Below are 20,467 nucleotides of genomic sequence, written 5' to 3' on the forward strand. Positions count from 1 at the left end.
CTGTGACAATATGCCCCAGTGTTGTGCTTCCTGTTAGAGCAATCCGTGCCGTTTCTCCCCTCGGGAGTGTCATTGTCGTTGGTTGCTAAGACCTCGACCGCTCTGCTTGCAGAGCCAGCGAGAGGAAAAAGTATGCATGCCGTTCCTCTTCCTCCTACTTTGATTTTGACTCTTCTAAGTTGAAGAAGAAGAGCAAGAGGTTGAAGAAGTCCAGGAAGGCCAGCCATAATCAATGGGATAGGGCTCCTTGTGACAGCTAACTGGCTTTCTGGGGCTACTGAGGTAGCCGATGCAAGGCCATAGCCCGGCTATTCTGGAAGCCTTGTCTACCTTGGTAGCCCCAGCCGGCTGGGTAACTGGCTGTGACAGAAATCTATGGCTCTGTACTTTTTCTGTTCCAAGGTTGATGAATGAGCTTCGGCGACCTCCATCTCCCTTCTATCCAGGACACTGGGCGACTGTTCCTTCCTCTACCAATCAGTTGTCACTCAGCCTGGTAAAGAGGATGATACCATTCCAGGGTGTATTCGAGCACATGCAGGATGGAAACAGTACAGATTTCATGCATTCGGTAGACCTGAATGATGCATACTTTCAAGTACCCGTTTATTAGTCCTCTTGGAAGTATCTCTGCTTTTTCCTCTGTAGTACTGTGTACCAATTCAAGACTCTATGCTTCGGACTGTGTACGGCTCCACAGATGTTCATTCGTGTGTTCGTCTTGGCAGCCGCTTGGTCCCATTCTGGAGGGATACTTCTATTTATGTATCTCGACAATTGGTTGATACTGGCCTCCTCAAAGAGGCAGTTGCTACAGGATTGAGATCAGGGGGAAGTAAAATTTCATACCCAAGTAAAGTTTGAAGTATCTGGTCCTGCTGATAGATACGACAGGAGGGAGAGTCTCTTCATCAGACTATTACATCAGCATTCTTGGGGAGGTTACACAATTGGTCCTGTCCAAGACAAAAGTACCAGCTCAGCACTGCCAATGTCTTCTCGGTCACCTCTCCTTGTTGGAGGAGCTTGTTCCACAAGGGCACCTTTATCAGAGATCCCTTCAATGGTGTCTGAAGGACCACTGGTCAGCAGACAGGGATTCCCCGTTCCATCCTGTTTCATTTGGGCAAGAGGTTTGGGCCGATCTGTCCTGTTGGCTCAATGAAAAGAACCTCACCATTGGATTTCCACTCAACTCTCTGCCTCTGGACATGTAACTGTTCTCAGATGCGTCAAAGGAGGATTGGGGAACTGCACAGATGTCTGGATACCTCTGAGGTCTTCTACAGCTGCCTACCAGGCTAAGTGGGTTATCATCTGTGATTGGTGTCGTAGTAGTGATATTTCTCTAGTCGGAGCAACTGTACTACTGATTGTCAATTTCCTCATCTAACTTCGCCAAGAGAAGCACCTCGCTTTCGAAGTTGTCAAAGGGTACCTCTTAGCCTTGAGTATAGTCTTCTGACTGAAGGATATAGAATTTTCCACTTACTGGGAGTTATCTATGCTCATGAGGAGCTTCCAGCTGTCTTGTCCACCTCTCAATCTAGGGCCCCTGAGTTGGGTCGTGACTTTAGTCCTCAAGGCTCTCCATGTACCCCGTTCAAGCCTTTGAGGAGGTTGTCAGACAGGGATCAGAGTCTCAAGACTGTCTTTTTGCTAGCTTTAGCATCGGCAAAGAGAGTTGTGTGGTCTCTCTTATTTAGGCACCCACACACAGGGGTGGAAGGAGGGCTCTTTCAGTTTCGTACCTGACTTTATGTACAAAACCCGTAACCCGTTGGTGCGTTACCCCAGGTTAAAATCCTTTTCCATGCCCTCTCTTCGTGAGGCATCTGGTGGTGATCGAGAGGAGATGCTCTTGTGTCCTGTGAGGGCTCTGCGATGCTGTCTGAGAAGGACCCAACATCTTAAGACTGAGTGTCAGAGGCTTTTCATTAGCACTGGTAAGTCCAAGAAAGAGGTGTCTAAGAATACTGTCTTTTTTTTGGCTTCGTGAGACGATCCGTAGAGCATACGTCTCGACTGACAAGGGCCGAGGCACTAACTAGGGCCAGAGCTCATGAAGTCGGGTATTAGCCCTACGCTTGCCTTCATTAGAAAACCTGCCAAGAAACCTGTCATTAGGCCAATTGTTGAAGGCCGGTGTCTGGAAAAAACCGACTACTTTCATTGTCTTTTACTTGCGACAGTATATCCACAAGTCCTTTGACACCTTTATGCTTAGACCTGTGGTGGCAGCTCAAGTAGTTGCGTAACCAACCCAGCTCCCACACGTGACTAGGATGCATTTTGTCTATGATAATCTGTAGATGTAATTCTGGAATTAACGGTAGTATAACTTGCTCTTCTTCATTCTTCCGTTTCCCTCTTGGGGACCAAGCTTTCGAAACGTTACATGCTAGATGTACCTGATGCTGGTAAGTTATGCTTCAGAGTTTCATTCTTTAGGTCTAAAGAAGTATTTCTCCTATTCCCCTTTAACGAGCTGGGTGATAGTAGATCCAACCCATTAATCATCATACAAGGTGTGTTTTCAATTAATATCCACTTCGATGGAAGGATATGTTTGACTGGGTACTGTACATGCAAGCCCAGGTCCTATCAGCCTTTCATCCCTATGGAAGTCAAGTAGGAGGTTGTTGGGGTCATTGCTTTCCTTCGGCACAAATCAAATGGTGATCATTTGCAGGGAAGAAAATGAATCTTCCCATTTAGGTTACAAGGGGACTTCCAACTCACTAAGCAGTGAGTTTCCCTAATTAAGGGACGAGGGTTTATACGCCACGTAGGAACAAATCACAAATTTTTCAAGTAATTTGTGTTTTTCCCCTAACCATACAAACTTTAGTCCTTTAAGCCAACTTCATTCCTCAACCATCCCTCTCCTTCCTGAGCCAAAAGGTCAAAAGTGAAGGCTCTCTGGCTGGAAAGGGAATGGGGTTATTCGCCCCACACACAAACACCAGCTGATATCAGTAACCTCTTATAATCAAATGTTAATGACCGTATCCAGCTCGCGCTGAATCAATCTCCCTAATTGAAATATGGCTGGGAAAAATACAAATTACTTTAAAAATTTATGATATTAGCAGAAATAATAAATTATTACAAGTGCAATCTCATTTAGGTTTCTCATGCACAATATTGTATAACCTCATATTTGTGTAGTAAAATATTATTGTGGGGTAAATACCTAGGAGAGCAATACTGCCTAGCTTTTAAGAATTTAATTGAAAAGTTTGAAAAGTTTGTGATTTCTTCAGAGTTTTTTTTTATACATATTTCAGATTCCTCTAGTTGATCTTCCATTATTGTGCATGGATCAGCGTTTTTCTCACCCTAAAGATTTAATTCTAACAAGATTGTTGGTTCCTCCTAACTGCATACGTCCATCAGTGATATCAGAATTAAAGGCAGGAACGTAAGTTTAATTATTGATTTGCACTACTAGAAATACAGTTACCTGAACATGTTTGAATCTGAATTTCTGCAGTTTTGTAAGGGTAAAATCTGTTAAAATGTTATCTATTGTGTCCTGTTTTCCTGAACTTATAAATTATAACTGAAAACTTACAATTTCTTGTGATTCAATTATGAAACTTATTAAAGCAAACTGTGTTTTTGTATATTACTTGGTCTGGTTTTACTACTTCGATACATATTTTATTTTGACTGCTATACATTATGAACATGTGCATTTATATATATTTCATGTTTATTTCATACTCTAATGGAATTATTTTTCAAAACTTAATTTATTTTGCAAATGATATGAAAATAACAATAGATATTTTTTTTTCTAGAAATGAGGACGATATCACAGTTATGTTGGCAGAAATTGTATTTTTGAGCAATCTTTTGAATAAACGTAGTGCAGGAAAGGTACAAAGCATCCAAGATTCTTGGGAAGCATTACAACTACATGTTGCATTCCTAATAAATTCAGAAATATCAGTCCCACATGATCTCTCCATGGTAAGTACTATGTGCGTGTGCTTTGTAATTAAAAATCATTTGTTCCAACACGGAGTACTTACCTCGAACTACTTTCTTAGGAGGATCTGGGATCTCCTCATTAACCGACCAAGAATTTTGCGTAGTTCCCCCTCTCTCCATTACCTTGTCGGGGCGGAAGGATACTTTCCCTGGGGCGCCCCGGGTTCAGCGCGTGAGGAAGCGCTGCTAGGTCGCCAGTAAGCGTCTGGTCGCGGCGTAGATATCATCTCACCGCTCTCTCTCACTTATCCCGTCCGATCACCTTGTGTACCACGTGTTCCTTTGTGTTCCTCATCCCTTGTGCACCACGTGTTCCCTTTGTGTTCCTTAGCTTTCCCTTGTGTTCTTGTGTTGCTTGCGTGTTCGCGTTTCATTATTATGGAATCCCAGCGTCGTTGTCCTGGGCCCAAAGCTGGTAAGTCTTGCGGGGCATGGCTGTCCAAGGTGGATGTAGACCCGCACACGCTGTGCGCCTCGTGTCGAGGAAATAAGTGTTCCCCTTCCTCCATGTGCCCGGAGTGCGACTCCTGGCCAGAACTTCAGTGGTCCTTGTTCGCCACGAAGAAGAAAAAGGCACCCAAGAGATCTCTCAAAAAGGTGGGCATCACCTCGCCGCTAACGTTGCCCTCAGCGCCTTCGGAGAGAGGTTCTCCTTCACCTTCCCCTACCCAGAGTAGGGGACGAGGTAAGTCCGTTGCGGGGAAATGGCCCATTGCCGTTCCCCATGAGTCTGATGTCGGGGAGTTTGTTAAAGAGGGGCCTACGCAGATGAGTGGGGGGTCTGCTATTGTGGCGGAAGTTTGTGTTGTGGACGAAGGCCTGGTGCCTGCAGGACCTGTCTCAAGTGAAGACCCGGTGTGTGGGAAGCCCGAGACAGCGCCTAACCCCCCCCCCCATCGTGGCAGTGTTTTTCAGGTTCAGTGGGTTCCGGGGCGGTCGGGACAAAGAAAAGCGGACCACGTGTTCTTCGGACCCCGACTCCATTGTTTGGACAGCGCCTAGGATGCCCTTCAGGTCCCCTATGCGGCAGGAAGAGGAGTCCGAGGGATGGTTTCCCTCTCGAGCCGCTTTCCGCACGCCCCTGGCGCCCTCAGCTATGCTTCCGCCGGACTTCATGGAACCCTTGACCGCGGTATCCAGACCAAGGGCCCTAGAAGACTCGTGATAGAGTCAGAGGATTCAGACAGCTCTTCCTCCTCGGACAGCTTCTCGACCTACAGCTCTTTCTCATCGGAGGACTCCAGCGGCCAGGACGCCAGAAAGAAGCGGAAGAGGTCCAGAAGAAGAAGAGCTAACTCCTATGCCAGCCCGGCTAGGAAGAGGTCGAAATCCTCGAGAAGGAAGAATAAGAAGAAGAGTTCCTCGAGGAAGAGGTTTGTTAGAGTGGCTCCCCACCATCGTGGGTCGAGCAAGACGGCTGCCGTCCCAATGCCTTCCTTGGTGGCCGCTGGAGCCGCTTCCGTGCCCGTGCCCAGTGTCTCTTCGGCTCCGCCTGCTCGTCGGGTGCATCCGTTGGCACACTTTCAGTTACCCCTACCCGGCAAGTCATCGGCTCCATCCGCTCGACAGGAACTTCCGCGGATGAGACCCGGCGGCTCGGCCCCCAGCCACTTCGTCGCAGCGGCTCCGTCCAAGTTACGGAACCTGCCACTGCCACGACCATCAAGCAGCGCCATCTGGATTTCCCCGGGAGGGGGTAGACCCACGACAGCTACCCCTGCCCCGGCGACTCTATCCGCGACGGAGGCAGCCGCTCCACCAACCTGTCAAGAGGGAAAGGATGCTTCCGCTCCCACGGATCCCTCCGTGTTTGAGGATGCTTCCGACACGGAGGTGCAGATAGTAGAGGAGTTGCTGGACACAGGCGAGTGCTCCCCGGAAGAGGTTTCGTCATTTAGGAAGGTTCTGGCCCTAATTCGTCACCACCATAGGCTGGACGAGCCTCAGCCTTCGTCAGAACAAGCTTGGCTGTCAGGTCTGGGCAGGGTGGTTGACAATGCTGTCCAACAGAAACCATCCCTGATCCTACCCTTAGTGCCCGATGTTGCTCTGTGGATGGAGCATGTAGATCGTTTTGTGTCAGGCCCGAAAAACCCGCTAAGAGCCCAGGGTTCCTTTAAATTCCTGCCGAGACTTAGAACCCAAAAGAAGTTTTATGTACCAGATGGGCGACACTCAGGGCCCCGCACACTAGAAGAGGCCGTCGCTACCCTGAACCAGGGCAACACCGATGAGCGGAGCCTTAACGCACCGGTGATGTTCTCACAAGCAGAGGCCGCCATGATGGAGGACACCGCCCAGGATATAGTTAACGTAACCTCATGGCTGAACTGGTGGGTGTGCACCCTAGCAGGGTTTCAACTGGCGCACGACCTATCAGTTCCAAAGAACCAGGCCCTGTTACAAGAACTAATCCGCTGGGGGGCAAGGCGATGAAGTTTCTCACCTTCCAGTCCCTTACCCAGACAGCGAACTGGGTTCTGAGAAGAAGGGACAAGGTGCTGAACAGGCTGCCCTGTAGGCTCCCCGAGCGAGAAGCATAATTCCTAAGGAACTCCCCTGTCTGGGGCGAGACCGTGTTGCCCCTTCAGGTAGTTGCGGAGACACTAGGGAGGGTCGGAAAATTAAAGAATTTGGCCGAGCCCAGGCAGCAGGTGTCAAGGCGGCCCTCACATAGAAGATCGTCAGCGGATGGGGGCCTACCCGCCTACGCCTCCGGCTAGGCAGGAGGCCTCCTCCTCTTTCTGGCACCAATCCCCACGGCCCTCCAGAAGGAGCGGTGCCCCAACCCAGGCCTCCTTTAGACCTAAATAGTCAGGCTCAAGGAGAGTCCGTTCTAACCGTCTCCCCAGAAGGAGATAGGGAGAGAGGCCCCCTACGCCTTCCCACGCTTCAAGTGGGGGTGCCTCAAACGATATTGACAAGCATGGCAAGACAACGGTGCGGATCCATGGACGGTGACAGTCCTCAGGGAGGGATACAGAATTCCCTTCCTGTCAGATCCACCCCCTCTGATCCCCAAACATCGAGCAGAGTGGCTAGCACCCAAAGACACCGAGAAGAGAGCAGCCCTGCAAGTGGAAGTGGAGGCCATGTTGAACAAGGGAGCTCTACAGCCCGTCCACGAACCTTCCCCAGGATTCTACAGCAGGCTCTTCCTGGTAGAGAAAGCTAGGGGAGGCTGGAGGCCAGTCATCGACCTCTCGGCTCTGAACAAGTTTATCAAGAAGACCTCCTTCAAGATAGACACGCCAAAGTCAGTGCTGGCGGCCTTGAGAGAAGGGGATTTCATGATGTCCCTGGATCTCAAGGATGCATATTTTCAAATCCCTGTACACCCCTCCAGCAGGAAGTTCCTCAGAGTAAGGTGGGGTTCCCAGTACCTACAGTTCAAGACCCTCTGCTTCGGCCTGTCAACAGCTCTGTAGGTGTTCACGAGGGTGTTCACCCTGGTATCAGTCTGGGCACACAAACAGGGCATCAGGCTGATCAGATACCTCGACGACTGGTTGCTGCTTTCAGCCTCAGAGGCAGTCTTAAAGGATCAGGGCACACAACTTGTACAGTTCTGCAGGGAACTCGGGATTACAATCAACCTCAAAAAGTCCCAGTTAGTCCCAGCCACCAGGAGGACATACCTAGGGATGGTCCTGGTCTCCCAGCGGGCGAGAACGTTTCCCTCCCAGGAGAGGCTGGACAACCTAGACCGAGTGATTCGCCCGTTTCTAGCAGACACTCCAATGAGAGCCAAGGATTGGCAGAGACTCGTGGGACACCTGGTCTCGCTGGAGAAATTGGTTCCGCAAGGGAGGCTCAAGCTACGACCAATACAGTGGAACCTGAAGGACCTCTGGTCAGCGGAGGAGTCCCTGCAGAAGGTAGTCAGGGTGTCCCCGTCCTCCAAGGGCATGCTCCTCTGGTGGGATACCGTTTGCTTCCGCTCCTCCGGAGATGCTGCTCTTCACGGACGCATCAAAAGAGGGGTGGGGAGCTCATCTCCTCGAAGAAACAGCTGAGGGAAAGTGGTCAATGGAGGAAAGAACCCGACATATCAATCTGCTCGAGCTCATGGCAGTACAAAAGGCCCTGGCGACATTCGCCCTTCTTCTTTGGGGAAACTCGGTGGCACTCATGTGCGACAACGCCACGGTAGTGGCGTACATCAAGAAACAAGGAGGCCTAAGATCAAGGGAACTGTGCAACCTCACAGCTCAGATCCTGGAATGGACCGAAATGAACCACATTCTGCTCATAGCCAGGTTCATTCCGGGAAGGAGAAACGTCCTGACCGACGGCCTCAGCAGGACAGGACAGGTAGTAGGGTCGGAATGGTCTCTTCATCTGCTGGTGGCACAGGAGGCTCTCCAGCTTTGGGGCTCCCTGGTGATAGACCTGTTCGCCACAAGGCTCAATGCACAGCTACCCGTATTCTGCTCCCCGGTACCAGATCCGACAGCAGCGTTCGAAGACGCCTTCCAACACTCGTGGGACGATCACAACATTTACGCCTTTCCCCCCTTCGGGATCATCAGGCAGGTGCTCAACAGGCTAAGGCAGTCAAGGTCTACAAAGATGACTTTGGTAGTGCCCTGGTGGCCGGAGAGGGAGTGGTTCACGGATCTACAGGACCTGTCCACCCTTCCTCCGTGGCCCCTTCCAGCAAGAGAAGACCTGCTAAGTCAACCTCAGTTTCTAAGGCTACACGAAAACCCCCTGGGCCTGAGGTTACACGCGTGGAGGTTATCAAGCGCCTGCTAAGGAAAGAGAGATTCTCGGATAAGACTTCTTCCAGGATGTCGGGGTATCTCCGGAAGTCCTCGTGCGTAGTGTACCAAGCCAAGTGGGCCACTTTTGTTAAATGGTGTGCCACACAGAATCTGCGGCCCTTAGACACGTCGGTCCATAGTACAGTATTGCAGACTTCTTGGTTCACCTGAGGGATGACCTTGGAGTCTCCATTCCAGCCATCAAAGGAGTCTGTGCGGCACTGGGACAGGTTTTCCAACTCAGGGGCATCAACCTAGGGGCTTCTCGCCACATCTCCATGCTCATCAAAAGTTTTGAACAGTCTTGTGACCCTCGCTCCTCAAGGGTTCCCCAGTGGGATGTAGCCAAGGTCCTCAGGGCTCTCTCGAGGCCTCCCTTCGATCCTCTTAAAGACATCCTAGACAAGGACCTCACCCTCAAAGCTGTATTCTTGCTAGGTCTTGCCTCAGCCAAACGGGTGAGTGAACTCCACGGCTTGTCCTTCGAAGTCTCACACTCGAAAGGGTGGAAGGATATGTTTTTTAGGTTCTTGCTGGAATTCGTGGCCAAGACCCAGAACCCAGCAATTGCTGATCCTAGGTTCGAGGAATTCTCTATTCCAGCTATTCCGCGCTCGGACAAACCGGAAGACCTACTTTTGTGTCCCGTGAGGACTATCAGGAAATATCTCGGTAGAATATCCAAACTGAGACCAGCTATCAAAAGTTTGTTTGTATCCTCAGGCCCAGTCAAGAAAGCAGTTTCTAAGAACACTATATCCTTCTGGCTCCGGCAGGTTATCAAAAGAGCGTACGAAAGTGATGGTTCCACGGTTCCTGGGACCCCGCGACCCCATGATATTAGAGCCCTTAGCATGTCCCTGGCCTTTGACACCAACATGGCAGTGGGCCAAATCTTAAGAGCAGGTACTTGGACCAGACAATCCACCTTTACAGCCCACTACCTGAAGGATTGTACGAGAAAGTCCCTGGATGCCTTCTCCATTGGGCCAGTAATTTCGGCCATGCAACATGTTTAGTGATTTTTGGGCCCCGGGTAGCCGTGGGAAGTAATCGCAAGCGACACAAGTTCCTCCTTACTCCCCCCTTCCTTGCTACCCTCTCCCTTCCCTCCCTTTCCTATCCTCCTTCCATGTGAGAGATGGACGTTGAGGAACACCATGTCCGGATTATATAAAAAGGTGAGTTGTACATAAGGTAGACTTTTGCGTGCTTTCCCCTGCTCTCCTCCCTCTCCACTGGGTCGTCTAGACCTAGCCTCCTATCTAGGTCTCGTGCCCCAGGATGTTTTGGGATATTCCGGCCTGTAAGCCACTCCCTCCTAAAGTATAAGTCTCCTTAGAAAGTAGTTCGAGGTAAGTACTCCGTGTTGGAACAAAACACAAATTTTAGGTAATTTGTATTTTCCTAACAGTACTTACCTCGAACTACTTTCGGGTTATGGCCCACCCATCCAACCCCGAGTATCTTACAGGAGTTCGAGGAGGACTTAAAACATACGCTTACTGACGACCTAGCAGCGTTTCCTCACGCGCTGACCCCGGGGCTCCCCAGGGCGAGTATCCCTCCGCCCTGAAGCGCCCGGACAAGGTAACGGAGAGAGGGGGAACTACGCAAAATTCTTGGTCGGTTATTGAGGAGATCCCAGATCCTGCTAAGAAAGTAGTTTGAGGCAAGTACTGTTAGGAAAAATACAAATTACCTAAAATTTGTGATTTAAAAAGTTATAAATTTTTTGTTAATATTTTTAGGGTAGTTTAGTGTTTGTAAGTGTGGCTGTATGGAAATCTCAGCATCTATTGAAGAATGTTTTGCTTTTGGTGTGTTTTCAAAATGTATGGTGCCTTCATATTTAAAATGATAGTGTGGTATCACCTAATGGGATAAATTTATGAATAGTGTCCATATGGAATTATCATAAGAATCAAATTCCAGGGGTAGGCATCTTTAGTAGTTTTATTATCTAAGTAGGCCTATGTGGTATAGGCTTTTTGAAATCCATACATGATTCATGTTAAATTTTTTATTGAGTTTATTGGATTTGTTATTTAGTGTTATTTTAGAGAATTGTTTGTCAAAAAAATTTGAGAAGTAGACTATTGAAATAGGTTTTAAGCAGCTGATTTTAAAACCATGCTTTATGATCTTATGAATATACTGTTTAAAAGTTCAATAATTATATGATATTTTTGTTAGGCTATTTTCCCATTTGATACATTTTGTATTTCCTCAGGCCAAAAAGAATTCTCGAGGTTTTGTCCAGAGATTGAAAGGAAAACAGGGACGTTTTAGAGGAAATTTATCTGGAAAGCGTGTAGATTTTTCTAGTCGAACTGTGATATCACCTGACCCAAATCTCAGGATCAATGAGGTAAGTACTTTTAATATCTACTTTGTAAGTAGTAGGTTGGCTAGGGCACCAAGCATCCGTTCTTTGACTGGCCAGACATTACTACATTGCATCCTTCTCTGTGGTTATGGCTCATTTTCCTTTTGCTTAGATATACACCAAATAGTCTGGCCTATTCTTTACATATTTTCCTCTGTCCTCATACACCTGACAACACAGAGATTGCCAAACAATTCTTCTTCACTCAAGGGGTTAACTACTGTACTGTAATTGTTCAGTGGCTTCTTTCCTCATGGTTTGGGTAGAAGAGACTCTTTAGCTTTGGGGAGCACCTCTTCTTGGAGAAGGACATTCCAAAATCAAACCATTGTTCTCTTGTCTAGGTAGTGCCATAGCCTCTGTATCATGGTCTTCCATTGTCTTGGGGTAGAGTTCTCTTGCTTGAGGGTACAATCAGACACACTATTCTATCTTATTTTTCTTCTTCTTGTTTTTTTTTTTAGGTTTTTATAGTTTATATATGAACGATTTATTGTAATGTTACTGTTCTGAAAACATTTTATTTTGATTGTTAATTACCTCTCTTGTAGTTTGTTTATTTCCTTATTTCCTTTACTCACTGGGCTATTTTCCCTGTTGGACCCCCTTGGCCCTACAGCATGCTGCTTTTCTATCTAGGGTTGTAGCTTAGCAAATAATAATAATAAGAATAATAATTATAATGATTAATAGTTAATTATTGATAATTAATGATAATAATAATAATGAAAAAATACAGTGGTATTTGTTTAATATTTATTAACTCCAAGATTATGCTTTTAGTTTGGTTTATTTGTTCTCAGAATCAATGAATTAAGTACTGTTGTTCTAATATCTACTGGATAAAGTACTGTGGATATATTTTTTTTACCTGTAACAATATTATGCTTTTAGTTTTATTTATTTGTTCTATTGAATGTTTATTATTTTGTTAGAAGGATTACACAAAAAGGGGTTTTGATGAAGAAAAACCTATTTTTCGGGAGATACAGTATATCCAAAGATTTACCTGTAATGGCTATAACAGGGAATCCAATTCAACATAAAAATACCAAAGATATAGTGTCTTCCCTATTCTAGGGCCAGTGTTTCAATGCGTAAAGCATGGACTGAGTGTGTACAAGTGAAACCATAGGTTCAGACTCTATTGAACCCATCACAGCACATCTAATGCTGAAAACTGTCTGGTAACTGATGACTTTATCAATGAAAACCAATGCTAAAACTGGAGACAATGCTACTTTCGTGCTACTTAGCGCTAAGCTGCCATCTTCTATACTCAGTGAGAATCAAATGTCTCCAGGGAAGAGGCGGGGGTCTTGTAGACCATACTGCACCTCTCTAAAAATAAGTTTGTTCCGTAACTGAAATACAAACCCCGCTATTTAATATGGGTAATTACTTTCGGTGTAGCTGAAATGACGAGCCATTAGAATTTTAATGAGGGTTTACTAGTGGGGGGGTAGGGAGGGTAGCTTGCTACCCCCCCGCCCCCACACACACACACCTGTGCTGAGCTCACTATTGCTCTCGGCTCGGGTGCTAGACGGACGTGTCCGCTGTCACCCTCGCCTTCTCTGGCAGCCATTACTAATCTTTTGTTGGTTTTTTTTTTGACAGAGTGTTTGTGAAGTTGGCCTCTGCGATGCGTAAGTGTCCCGGTTTACCTGACCGCCCTTGTGGAACTTATATGTCGGCGGTCGAAACAGACCCACACACCTTGTGTCCTTACTGTAGGGGCCAACGGTGTGGTGAGAGTATCGTATGTGGTGAGTGTAGGAAGTGGTCTACCTTCCAGTGGGAGAGGTTTTCCCGGCGCCGGAAGAAGTAGTCCAGGCGGGATATTTCTCCTTCGAAGATTTCTTTGAAAGGAGAAAATCCCAAGGGCTCTTCTTCTGTGCCCCAAACCTCCTCCGAAGCTCCCACTCGATCGGTTTCTTTCGAGAAACTGTTGAGCGGTAGCGTAGGCCGCAGTTCTGTTGACTGATTTCGGGGTTTGGGAGAGGGAGTTGCCTTCCATAGCGAGGCAGCTCCTCCTCCTCCCCCGGGGGAGGATTTAATGTCTAATATCAATGTAATTAATCATGATTTGTTGCAGCTTTGGGCTTCCTTGGGGCTTCAGGGTTCGCCTTCCAAGGAAGCCTTGTTTGACATGATCAAATTGGGAGCAGCTGTCAAACAATCGCCGACTCTAGCAGAGGTCGATCCTCTGTCTATCGTCGATGTTGTTGTGGCAGAGGCTTCTGATGAGTTGTATAAAACCTCTGCTCCTGATGTAGCTGAAGGCTTAGTTCCCCCCTCCAAACATCCTTCAAGGGAGGAACTAAGTCCAACGGTCTCTCCTGCCGGTGATTCTCCCCCTCGGGGGAGTTCACTAACACAGACTCCTCTTCGGAGGACTGCTGGTCAGCCTGCTGACCCCACGGCCCCCAGAGGGCGTATAAGGCGTAAACCCCGCCTTCCTCTTTGCCGTAGAGGACTTCCTTCACCTCACAAGGGTGTTAGGAGGCGCCTCTTCGGCTCGTCATCCCCGCAGTCCGCCGCAGAGGAACCTCGCCGTCGATCACCGACCCTGTCAGCTACATCCCTGGACCTCTCCACAGATCGGTCGCGATCTCCTTTGGTGAAAGGTCGTCTTTACAGAAGACACGCCGACCTTTCACCCGCCAGACCTGCTGACCTGCCGTCGCCGTTCCTGGCCGCTGGTGCGCTGTGGGCGCCTATGAACCCTGTTTTTAAACGGGCATCGGTCCCTTCGGGGCACAAGGAACTTTCTCACAATGTGACTAAGTCCCTTACGCGCCAGGTATCCCCTGCGCGCCTTCGTTTGCCTGCGCGCCAGTGCACAATTGAGCGCAAGCGCTCTATAGCTGATCCTGTGATAGCGCGTCAGCGCTCTCCTGCGCGCCAGTGCTCTCCTGCGCGCCAGCGCTCTCCTGCGTGCCAGCGCTCACCTACACGCCAGTGCTCACCTGCGCGTCAGCGCTCACCTGTGCGCCAACGCTCTCCTGCTCGCCAGCGCGCCCTCATCCTGATGCCCATGATCTCCTGCGCGCCAGCGCTCTCCTACGCGCCAGCACTTGCCTGCGCGCCAACGATCTCCTGCGCGCCAACGATCTCCTGCGCGCCCACGATCTTCGGATCTGGGCGCAGAAGGGAAGGTAATCTCTTCCCCTGCTCGCCAGCGTTCGCCAGCGCGCCATCCTTCACCTACGCGCCATCGCGCGCAGTCTCCATCGCGCGCCCTCCTGTTGCTGTTCCTGATGTGCGCCTTCATGCGCGCCTGCGCGCTAGGGATATATCCCCTGTGCACGCGCGCCCAACGTTATCGCCCTCACGGGCTCATCATGATCCTGCGCCCCCGCGCGAGCGAACAATCGCCTTCGCACGCGCGTGAACAATCGCCTTCGCACGTGCAAGCGCTTATTCAGCTTGCTGCGCGCCCGCTGCTGCCACCATAATGCGCCCCTGTGCCATCGATCGCCCACGCGCGCCATCCCTCACCCACGTGCCAACGCACGCCCTCGCCATCGCCTACGCGCGCCCGCGCGCTATTCAGGCAAAATTCCATCGCCCCAGCGCGATGCCCAGCGCGAGGCTGCAGGACAACACGCGGCCAGGTCATCGTCATCGCGTTCCCCCCCCCCCCCCCCAGCGCAGAACAGTACGCTCGCTGTAGGGAGGGAGAGCTCCGGATAGGACCAGGAACTTGCCGCCTTCTTCTTTTCAGGCCGACCTTGCTTTGGTAACTCCTCCTAGGGATCGAACGATCCCCTTCCCTCCAGAGGGAGTATCTGACAGCACAGCTGTCAGTCGGCAGCCCTGGTTTGGGTCCCTTGTCAGAGCGGTCCTACAGGCTTTTAAGCCTGTTCTCTCTGAGCTGGGACACAAATCAATGGCAGTTTCGACTCCCCTGAAGAGGAAGAGAGGAGTAGCTGACGTGGTGACTTCTCCAAGGGCGAAGTTGACTCCTCGGTAGTCTTTGAGGAAGGCCTCCTCCCCCCCCGCAGACTTTCTCTCCCTCCCCTTCGGACGAAGATTTCCCGTCCTCGGGAGTCACGTGAGGTGAGGCGTTCCCCTATCGCACCAATGAGGGAAACCCCACCTCGCGCAGAGAAGTCTTCTCGGGTAGGGGTGGAGAAGAGCCGCCCACCATCACTGCTGGGGTTCTGTATCCCTCCAAGGAGGGAATCGAAGGACTCCAAGACGATTCTGAAGTCATCCTCAAGGATTAGACCAGAGCCAGCTAAGCGCTCGGAGAACGTCCACGAGTCCCCCCAAGAAGAGCCTTTGGGGACAGGAGACTTCGCTGCCAGCCCTTCAGGAGGAGAGCTTCAGGAGTCAGAGCATGCATTCTGGGAGGTTCTGACCCTTATGGGGAATCTCAATGGGTTTGCGGACCCAGAGATTCCTCCTTGTGAGGGCAAGGACACGGTCTCGGACCGAGTCTTTGGCACTCAAAAACCCTCTAGGGCCAGTGCGGCTTTGCCTTGGTCCCAAGGGGTTAAGAGTGCCAGGGATAAGGTCGAGGGCCAGCTCTCCGAGCTTGCTTCCTCCAGCCGGTCCAACGCCGGTAACAAACTCTTCCCGCCTCCTCGTGTCCATCAGAGGAGGTACTTCGACATCATGGAGGAGACTTTTTTAGCTCTTCCTTTATACCACTCTTTGGAAGAGCTTACCAGGGTAGTCCTTCTATAGAGACTCTCCACCCGGCAAGTGTCTTTCTTGGCTACGGAGTTCCTCAGCCAGGAGAAGGTGGCGAAGTGTGCCATGCAGGCAGCTTCGTGGCTGGACATCTGGCTAGGGTCTCTGGGCATCCTGTTACGATCTGAGGACTTGTCCAAGGAGAGTACCAGGAGGGCCATGGATACCTTTCTACTTTCAGGCACTCGTACCATTGAGTTTCTAGCCCACCAAGTCTCGAACATGTGGGCTAATACCATCTTGAAGCGTCGAGATGCGGTGTCTGAGAGATTTCACCAGAAAGTCCCCAGCACCGAGATCAGCAGGCTCAGACATTCTTCCATCTTGGGGAGGAATCTGTTTGAGCCTAAGGACGTGGAGCAGGCAGCTGAGAGGTAGAGGAAGTCCAACCAGGACTCTCTCCTACATAGGGCTTTAACATCAAAGCCCTATAAACCTCCAGCAACCCAGCAACCATGCCCTACCAAGACCATGAAACCGGCAACGCCAGCGAATACAACGGTGTCAAAGCCCTTTCCTGCCAAGGACAAGAAAGGCAAAAAGTCCTCCAGGGGAGGGAAAAATCCTAGAGGGAGTGGCCGAGGCCGCAAACGCTAGGATTGGCAGTCCCCCTCCCCTGCATGTCCACCAGTGGGGGGATGCCTACAAAGTTGCGCAAGCAGGTGGCAGCAACTCGGGGGCCGATTCCCGGACGATTTCCGTAATCAGTCAAGGATATCGCGTCCCGTTCATAACATCTCTACCTCCCCTGACAGCGAATCCAGTGTCGTTGAGCTCCCTTGCTATGGGATCGGCAAGGGGGCAAGCCCTTCGGGCAGAAGTCGAGACCATGTTGAAGTAGGGCGCTCTCCAAGAGGTCGTCGACGGGTCCCCAGGCTTCTTCAGTGGACTCTTTCTTGTAAAGAAGGCATCTGGAGGCTGGAGACCAATCATCGACCTCTCAGCTCTGAACAGGTTTGTCAAGCAGACCCCGTTCAGCATGGAGACGGCAGACACGGTCAGACTTGCAGTGAGACCGCAAGACTTCATGTGTACACTGGATCTGAAGGACGCGTACTTCCAGATCCCAGTCCATCCATCTTCAAGGAAGTACTTAAGATTCTGTCTAGAGAACAAGATCTACCAGTTCAAGGTGCTGTGTTTCTGTCTCTCCACAGCACCTCAGGTTTTCACCAGAGTGTTCACCATGATATCGTCGTGGGCACACAGGATCGGCATCTGTCTCCTCCGTTATCTGGACGACTGGCTGATCATAGCAGACTCGGAGTCAGCCCTTCTTCGACACCGAGACAAACTTCTGGGACTTTGCCAAGATCTGGGGATCATGGTAAATCTCGAGAAGTCTTCTCTGCTTCCTACTCAAATACTGGTATATCTAGGCATGATAATAGACACCAATCTCCACAAAGCCTTCCCATCAGTCGACAGGATAGCAAGGCTGAGGAGGGTCGCGAGTCCTTTCCTCTGACGAGAAGAACTCCCAGCCCAATTGTGGTTACGTCTCCTTGGTCACCTCTCATCCCTGGCCCGTCTAGTTCCCAACGGTCGCCTCAGAATGAGAGCTCTGCAATGGCGACTTAAGTCTCAGTGGAATCAAGGACACGATTCCCCGGACGTCATGATCCCTATGGGTCCCGCGGAACGGACGGATCTTCAGTGGTGGGTGACAGACGAGAACCTACGAAGGGGAGTGGATCTTCTCGTCCTCCCCCCATATTTGGTGCTGTTTTCGGACGCCTCAAAGAAAGGGTGGGGGCCCCATGTTCTGCATCACAGGACCTCAGGCCTGTGGTCAGTATCAGAAAAGTGCCTCCATATAAATCTTCTAGAAATGAAGGCCGTATTCCTGGCCCTTCAACAATTCCAACAATACCTGGCGGGTCACTCTGTGGTGGTGATGAGCGACAACACCACAGTAGTGGCTTACATCAACAAGCAGGGAGGTACCTTTTCAGAGCAGCTATCCCATCTCGCAGTAGATACTGAGATGGACCGAAGTCCACTCGATTCCACTGTCGTCTCGCTTCATTCCAGGCAAGAGGAATGTGCTCGCCGACAGTCTGAGCAGAGCGTCTCGGATAGTGAGTACCGAGTGGTCTTTGGATAATCTAGTAGCCAACAAAGTCCTGACTTTGTGGGGTTCCCCGACTGTGTATCTGTTCGCTACAGCGCTGAACTTCAAGCTCCCGCTGTACTGCTCCCCAGTCCCAGATCCCGAGGCACTCTGGCAAGATGCCTTTCAACAACGGTGGGACAACATCGACGTATAAGCCTTTCCCCTGTTCTGTCTGATGAGGAGGGTACTCAACAAGACCAGAATATCGGTCAATCTCTCGATGACCCTTATAGCTCCGCTATGGCATCACGCGAAATGGTTTCTGGACCTTCTGCTACTACTAACGGAACTTCCGAGAGAACTCCCTCCATGACAGCTACTCAAAGAACCACACGCCAACATCTTTCACAAAGCCGTAGCTTCGCTTCGACTTCACGCCTGGAGACTATCCAGCATCTCCTCGCAGAGAGAGGATTTTCGCAACAGGTTGCGAACAGGATGTCTGGACACCTGCGAAGGTCATCTGCAGGGGTCTTACAGGCAAAGTGGAGAGTTTTCTTTGGTTGGTGTCGTGGAAGGGGTATCTCTCCACTCGATGCCATATTCCAGCAATAGCGGAGTTCTTCATGTATTTGCGAGAAGAAATGCGCCTTTCAGTCTCGGCAGTGAAAGGCTATCGCTCAGCCTTAAGTCTAGCCTTCAGGCTCAAAGGAGTGGACATTTTTTCTTCGCTGGAACTTTCCCTACTCATACGAAGTTTTGAACTTGCCTGCCTTAGTCGGAAGTGAGACCTCCTCCATGGACCGTAGTTCGAGTTCTCGGGTCTTTTAAGAGACCTCCCTACGAACCATTACACCAGGCTTCAGATCGCCACCTGACTTGTAAGACGGTGTTCCTACTAGCTCTGGCCTCGGCCAACCGAGTCAGTGAACTTCATGGTCTCTCATATGACATCGCCCATTGAAGGGGATGGGGGGAGGTAACGTTCAAATTCGTCCCTGAGTTTGTTGCTAAGACTCTTTCCAGGTTTCGAGTCTTCGTTCTGTAACAGATGACCCAGACCATCTCCTACTGTGCCCAGTAAGGAGTCTGAGGCTATATCTCAAAAGAACGGCTGCAGTTCGTCCCCAAGTGCAGGCATTGTTTGTGAGCACTGGGAAGACAAATAGGAGGGTTACCAAGAATACCATCTCGGCATGGATTCGTAAGGTAATCCATCTATCCCTGAATCCCGACCCTCCTCCGTCACGTCGCCCTAGAGCACATGATGTCAGGGGCGTAGCTACTTCCCTGGCCTTCAAAAAGAACTTCTCAGTGACGCAGGTTCTACAAGCAGGGGTGTGGAAGCGTCAGACGACCTTCACAGCCCTCTACCTGCAAGATGTGACCCACAGGAGGCTCGATACGTTCTCTATCGGCCTTGTGGTGGCTGCACAACAGCTGGTTTAAACCTCAGGCTCCTTAATGGACAAGTAGCAGAGGGTTGAGGGCATTGTTACCTGGTCTTAGTCTGCATGAATGAAAAGGTATGTCTGGCCCTTATTCTTTTCTTCATCCTCCCCTCTCTTGGGGAAAGCAGTATCCTGGGTTCTCTACACAGCTGATCTCAAACCACTGCAGGTAAACCATGTTTCCTTGTGTTCCTAGTATTAAGTTAATAATGTCACGTCCCCATACCCTGACGAGGTGATATTTGGAGAGTCCTAGCCTAAAGTTTCCATCTAAAGGACTTCAGGTCAACTTCCTAGGACGAGTCACTCTTCAAACCTTCACACACAGCTTACGTAGGCCGCAGCCCTTGCATAGCAAGGTTCTAGTGAGGTGCAGGGACTGCTTATTGTTGAATGTTGACACACTCAGATACAGAGTCCCCGGGCAAAGCCAAAAGCCAGTACTGGCCGGGACTTACCACCCTTCCTAAGGGTTGAGTCACCCATATTAAATAGCGTGGTTTGTATTTCAGTTACGAATCAAATGACAAATTCGTTCGTAGGTAATTTGTATTTTTCCTATCTATACAAACCTTAGCTATTTAATCAAACTTGCTCGCCAGCCCTATCCCCCGTGAAGTCCTCATTAAAATTCTAATGGCTCGTCATTTCAGCTACGCCGAAAGTAATTACCCATATTAAATAGCTAAGGTTTGTATAGTTAGGAACAATACAAATTACAGTACCTACGAATTTGTCATTTTTCCCCTATCAAAAATACTTTTTTGAGAATGTGCTGTGTAATCTCCAAGGACTGGACTAATACTAGGCTAGGATAGTCTCATGTACCATAAAGAATAAGCGTGATGCTATAGTCTCATTCCCTGGTTTGAAAAGTGGGATGGTACAAGCCCAGAACCTCCAATGAGAAAGCAACCCAGTACAGCTAAAGAAATATAGCAATAAAGAAAAAATATTTAAGAAATAACAAGAAAAAATAAAATTAAACAACTTAGTGTCAAAATTTATTTGCACCTAGTTTGAAAAGTTTAAATTTAAAGATTCAACTATGTGAGTAGGAGATCATTCTAGGAATTTCTGTCAGTTGGAATTAAACTTATTG

At 49.5% G+C, this 20,467-nt stretch overlaps 1 protein-coding gene across 4 annotated transcripts in view; it reads left to right on the top strand.

Annotated features, from left to right (window-relative positions):
* The window catches only part of Polr3A (RNA polymerase III subunit A), a 342,849-nt gene that overhangs the window by 196,944 nt on the left and 125,438 nt on the right, over positions 1 to 20,467 (top strand). For all 4 annotated transcript variants that reach the window (XM_068379133.1, XM_068379131.1, XM_068379132.1 and 1 more), the window contains exons 6-8: positions 3,291 to 3,424; positions 3,807 to 3,978; positions 10,999 to 11,136. In XM_068379133.1, the coding sequence (XP_068235234.1) occupies positions 3,291 to 3,424; positions 3,807 to 3,978; positions 10,999 to 11,136 (444 nt within the window). The remainder of the gene's footprint in view (positions 1 to 3,290; positions 3,425 to 3,806; positions 3,979 to 10,998; positions 11,137 to 20,467) is intronic.

Source organism: Palaemon carinicauda, chromosome 8 (assembly GCF_036898095.1).
Source record: "Palaemon carinicauda isolate YSFRI2023 chromosome 8, ASM3689809v2, whole genome shotgun sequence".
In the NCBI taxonomy this organism is placed as follows: domain Eukaryota; kingdom Metazoa; phylum Arthropoda; class Malacostraca; order Decapoda; family Palaemonidae; genus Palaemon; species Palaemon carinicauda.